Below are 5,762 nucleotides of genomic sequence, written 5' to 3'. Positions count from 1 at the left end.
AAAAAGTCACATACAGCAGTACATACAAGTAGGTTTATAGTCGTTTGTAGGTGTTTTATTTTGAAAACCGATACTGGAAGTGGCATTGTTGCTTATTCTGATGTACTTGGCGCTGGGCGGTCTGACCAATGAGCGTCGAGGGGGCGGAGCTCCGTCGGACCGCAGCTATTTCTCTAACTAAACCTTGTCTGTTCCGAGTCTGTCTGCAGTCTCTGAACCGACGGAGTAGTCTGTCTTTCTTTTTGTTAACATTTCACCGTCCAGGAATACAAAAGTGATGCTTCACCGTCGCCGGGCGTCCAGAGAGACAGAGGAGGACAAGCGGTGACAACTTTTTCATCCTGTTTTGCTCTCTCGCCAGGAGTATATTTTTTTCTTCTTCTTCTTTCTGCGTAAAGAGGCGCTGTGTTTTGCGTTCCCAATAATGCCGGACGGCTTTTAGAGCAAATTCGCTTGACTTTTCCCTTCTTGATGCGGGAGAACACATATTTTGGAGTGATTTTAGCTACTTTGTGTTCCTGTACGGATTGTGAGTTGCCCACCGTCGGCTCAGGAATGCATCGTTTTTCGCTATAGCTCCATGTAAGTTTTTTTTTTGTCGTCCAGCTCTCTGCCCAGCGGGATCTGCTGCTACTGGATATACAAGGACTTTTGCGCACTAATTTGGTGTAAATGGATCGCCATTCCAGTTTCATTTCCATTTGGCTGCAACTGGAACTCTGTGCCATGGCTGTTCTTCTGACTAAAGGTACAGACTTTGATCTGCGGACGGGACTGTCAGGCCTTCATGTTTGTTTGTGTCTCCAAATCGGGCTAAAAAAAAAAAAATAGGTGGAAGAGTGATAAAACAAGGCTGCACTTAAAACCCTGGCTCCGACTTGAGTGCTGAAGCGCAATGAGACCCAGAGTCAGTGTTTCTCTCATTTTGGGGGAAAAATGTCACTTTCAACAAGTCAATGAATTTAGTATTGAGTCTTAAAAACGTATTTTTTGGAAACAAGTGAATAAAATTCATCGGAGGGGTGAGATAACTCCCCTTGTTTCCAATGCTAATCACCTTGTTTCAGCAATTTTTGTGAATCAACTGTCATTTTCTTGATACGAGCGGAGTGATTTGCCTCATTCCGCCTGGCTCTCAAGATTCTGACACTTGTTTTGTTTTTTAAAGAAACCCGAAAAGAGCTGCATTGGAAACAACTGGAATTATCTGAACCAATTGGCAGGATTTGTCGCTGGTTTTAAGATTTTTAGACTCAGCACCAGACTACATGACTTGTTAAGGACCTTGTTTTGCAGTACAGCTATTTTTTTCCAGATAAAAGTCCAAGTCTTTTATCCCAAGCGCGCCGAACCGCTGTTATACATTCTTCACTGACCCATAATAGACGTTTTGGTTTGGTATGTTTCATTTGGATAGCATATGGTTATTATTTCAGTTCTGAAGCATATCTGCCATCCATAGAAGACTTAGCACTAGTGCAAGCTTCAATGCTCGGCCTGTTTCTGCCCCCCTCAGCCCACAAAGGGGCCTCTCCTTTCTAATGAAATATTCTCCAAATGACCTGACCGGGCCCTGCTGCTCCAATCATTCACAGGGAAAACACTGATCTGATGAATGTGCTCCTACACGGCAACTGCATGCACTTAGAGAAGTACTTCCACTGAGAGGAAGTCAGTTTTATTTCTGAAACATTCATGTCTTAGCAGCGGAAACAGCTTCAAAACATGAGGCAAGACTATTAACTATTATACTTATTAAGACAGGCTTCAGTTTATTTCATAGCCTTTTCTATGGGTCTGTTTCTTATATTTGAATCGGTTCCTACCATTTCTCATGTAAAATGATCATCAGCCCTTACTATAAACTTATATTTAATATCCTACTGGAATAGTATAGGGATACCAAAGGAATATACCATAAGGTCACTATAAACTCACACACAGAACAAATCCCCATAGTAATATTATATAGTGATTTACTTTTTTGTTAGGTCATATCTGAACAGTTTTGTCTGGCCTACTTTTCCATGCCACTTATGTTTTGAGAAGTAAAGAAAAGGATACAGATAAAGTAATGAGTGGGCCTGTGTAGAAGGAGGAAGCCTAATGATAAGCTTGCTGGAATCTTTTTAGATGGGACCTCAGTGCACCCCGCCCCCCCAAGCAGTCCTGACCACAAGTAAAGCTTTGCGTGCAAACTGGAAAAGGAGACTCCTGCGCTGCACTCCGGCCCCCCCTCTTTACGAGTTTCCATTTGGGTTGAAAGAAATTGACTTTGGCAAACAAACCACTAATTATAAGCTACACAGTTCCTGTTTTATAATGCAGACAAAAAGGGCCATTTTGCACGGAAAGCTCTTAAATGAAGGCATACTTACTGAATTTGTGCAAAAGGAGAATATTCCCTTGAGATCTTTCAAGTTACCTGGCTGTTTATGGCTGGGCTTTACAAACTCTTTCAGGTCAAGGACCTCCAAATAGATCCGCATTAGACTACAGACCCCCATTTGATAAGCTTGTCCTAAGGAAACCCCATCTGAGATATGTTTTGTTGCTAGATATGCATTCATACAGAAATACATAACTGTCTGTACTGTAAGTAGAGAGATAACATTGTGGAGAGTGAAACCTGTGATCAAAACAATCATCATTACACAGTCTCTCATTGTGCCAGCAGCTAGGGAGTGGAATAACAGTGAGATTAAACTATTCCTCATTTTGTTGGAATCTCTTCAAGGACCCTTGAAGGTCCCAGAACCTCAGTTTGGGAACCACAGGTTTATTAGAACTCTGAAACCATGCCAAACTGGTCAGCTGCACAGCATAAATATAGGCCAAAATGAGGCCTTATTCAGGAATAAAGCAGTCTTGCATTCTGTAAATATGACTCATCTTGACATTAGTCTCCTTAACACAGCCTAATTGTATTTTTTGCCTCCTGCGTTCCCAGGAGAAATAAGGTGTTACTGTGACGCGCCGCACTGCGTGGCCACCGGGTACATGTGCAAGTCGGAGCTGAACGCCTGCTTCACCAAGGTCCTGGACCCGCTCAACACCAACTCCCCGCTCACCCACGGGTGTTTAGACCCCGTCGCCGACGCCGCCGACGTCTGCAGCAGCAGCGGCGGCAGCAGCAGCAGCTCCAAGAGCGCGGACGCCCTCGCCAGGGCCTCGGCCGCGACGCTGGAGTGCTGCCACGACGACATGTGCAACTACAGAGGCCTGCACGACCTGGCACACACCAGGGACTCCACAGGTAAGACCAGGATCACCGAACGGGAGACTTAGGTTTTCACTGAATCTGAAATTCTCTATTACGGGTTTAAACCGATCCAGATCTCTGGGGGCACAATTTAAGTTTTTACGATGCCTCCTTGGTAAATATTCAGTATTTGCCTATTTCCTAGTCCAGACTGCATTACCTTGAGCTGTAGGGTTCTTCAAACACCTCGCTGTTTATGGACATGCAGGCCACCTTTGCCCCCTCCTCCTCCTTCTTCTTCTTCTTCTTTTTTTTGTATACTTCCCAGCTTTACACAACTTCAATTTGATTTTTTAATGGGCTCCAGCACAGCGGCTGGGAAGGCAGGGAGCAGGCAGTTTACCTTTAAGCACTTGGACGAACATCAGATGTATGTTTTTTTTATTATGTGTGCACCATGTAATTTTCCCACTGAGTAGGAATGCGCCTTGTAGAATGAATATTCCTTGACAAGGCTGCATGTTGGGCATAAATACTGGCTCATTGAGTTATGAAAAGGTGCATAGAGAGAGAGAGAGAGAGAGAGGAAGGGGAGCTCTCCTGTGGGGATTTTCTGTTATGACCCTGTCCAGAGTAGGCTATAGTTTATTAGCTCAAATTAATTTCTGGCGCTCAGCTGGGACAAGGTGACTCATTTGTTTTGCCCCCGCTGCCCTTTCTCACTTCCTCACTCTCGTCTCTCTGTCTCTCCCTCTGTCTCTCTTTTTCTCTCTGTCTCTTTCTCTCTCTCTCTGTGTCTCTCTTACTGTCTTTGATCACTTTATTGGCATGACTGTTTAGCAGAAACGATATTGCCAAAGCAGTATAGAAAATGTAAATTTTCAAAAAGCAAAACAAACAACAATTCATACATTCAGACTATGTGGAGATGAGTATTTGCTTTGAAAAAATGTACTCTACAATGGTACAGATTCATCAGTATCTATAGCCTAGTAATGTAAAGCAGTTGTGAAACTCAGAGCACACAGTTCTTCAGATCATTCATAAGTCTCTCTCTCTCTCTCTCTCTCTCTGTAGATCATGGGCGGTACCAGCCGGAGAGCAACAACAGGAACCTGGTGACCCGGGTCCAGGAGCTGGCCTCGGCCAAGGAGGTGTGGTTCCGGGCGGCGGTGATCGCGGTGCCCATCGCGGGCGGCCTCATCCTGGTGCTGCTCATCATGTTGGCGCTGCGGATGCTCCGAAGCGAGAACAAGCGGCTGCAGGACCAGCGGCAACAGATGCTGTCGCGGCTCCACTACAGCTTCCACGGCCACCACACCAAGAAGGGCCACGTGGCCAAGCTGGACCTGGAGTGCATGGTGCCCGTCACGGGCCACGAGAACTGCTGCCTCACCTGCGACAAGATGAGGCAGGCCGACCTGGGCAACGACAAGATCCTGTCTCTGGTGCACTGGGGGATGTACAGCGGCCACGGGAAGCTGGAGTTCGTATGACTTCCCGCCGGGAACTATGTGACCGTCGCCTCCCCTCCTGTCCTGCCCCAAAAAAACAGCCAAGACTGCCTCTCGCTCGTTGGGTTTTGCCTTTTTTTTGTACTTTTAAAAGACATTCCCACCTTTTTTCGTCCATTGGACTATTGGGTTTGTGCTTTTTTTTTTTCCAATGGCGAAAAAAAAAAAAGACTGGTCTCATGCCGTGTGGTTTTTGCTAGAGGAGCACTTTACTTGAAAATGAAAGGCAAACCAACGAGGAGCTGTATTTAAACTTGAGAGGGCAGGACTGGGACGGAGAGAGGGCTCTGTCGTTGCTCCTGAGGATCCTGGACTTTACACTGAGCGCTGAAGGATTCCAAATCTGTCTTATTTGCACATTTGTAAAAAAACAAAACGAAACAAAAAAGTTGTCTTTGCTTAAAAGAAGAAGAATTTTACACTGACACCAGGGTACAAAAAGGACTTGTTTGAGGAGTAAAAAAAAAAAACAAGTTGAGAATTCAGTGTTTGACTGTAGGTGTGCACACTCCTCTGTGTACGTTTCATGATTCAAGCTTATTGTAAAGATTTTAAATATATATATATATATTTTTGTCTGATAAAACTGACCGGTGTGTGTCTTGTTTTGGGTGAATGTCCAACATCTCTCTTTGTGATCAGACTATAAGCTTGATTGTGAGTGTGAATGAAAAAACATCCATTAAAAGTGACTTTTTATTTATTTGACGATTCACTCTTCTGTTTTTGCTGTATAATTTTGTCATGAAACTTGAGTGATGAGAGGAAACAATAATATTCATAAGTATCCGTGTACTTCACTTGTCAAAGCCTATTGGTATCATGTTCATAGCTTTTGGTGAGCAGTCAGAGAGCAACAGAATAGTAGTGTGTGTTTCTAAGAGTGTGTGTGTGTGTGTGCTAGTGCGGTCAGTGAGAGGATTTCTAATGAGTGAGAGGGCCATGCTGCTTTGGCGGTGTGATGTTTCAAAGCCAGGTAAGAGTGTGGCCATGGCACACTTTTTATGTGTGTGTGTGTGTGTGTGTCTGTAGTGGACCTGACAGTA

The 5,762-nt window shown here is 44.5% G+C and overlaps 1 protein-coding gene across 1 annotated transcript; it reads left to right on the top strand.

Moving 5' to 3' along the window:
• The first annotated feature begins 212 nt into the window (after positions 1-212).
• bambia (BMP and activin membrane-bound inhibitor (Xenopus laevis) homolog a) lies at positions 213-5,419 on the top strand. Its single transcript, XM_071896927.2, has 3 exons — positions 213-748; positions 2,951-3,256; positions 4,280-5,419. The coding sequence occupies exons 1-3, from the start codon at positions 673-675 to the stop codon at positions 4,696-4,698; spliced, it is 801 nt and encodes a 266-aa protein (XP_071753028.2). The 5' UTR covers positions 213-672; the 3' UTR covers positions 4,699-5,419.
• Positions 5,420-5,762: the final 343 nt, after the last annotated feature.

Source organism: Centroberyx gerrardi, chromosome 22 (genome assembly GCF_048128805.1).
Source record: "Centroberyx gerrardi isolate f3 chromosome 22, fCenGer3.hap1.cur.20231027, whole genome shotgun sequence".
Lineage (NCBI taxonomy): Eukaryota > Metazoa > Chordata > Actinopteri > Beryciformes > Berycidae > Centroberyx > Centroberyx gerrardi.
This window is presented reverse-complemented; position numbering and strand designations above follow the sequence as displayed.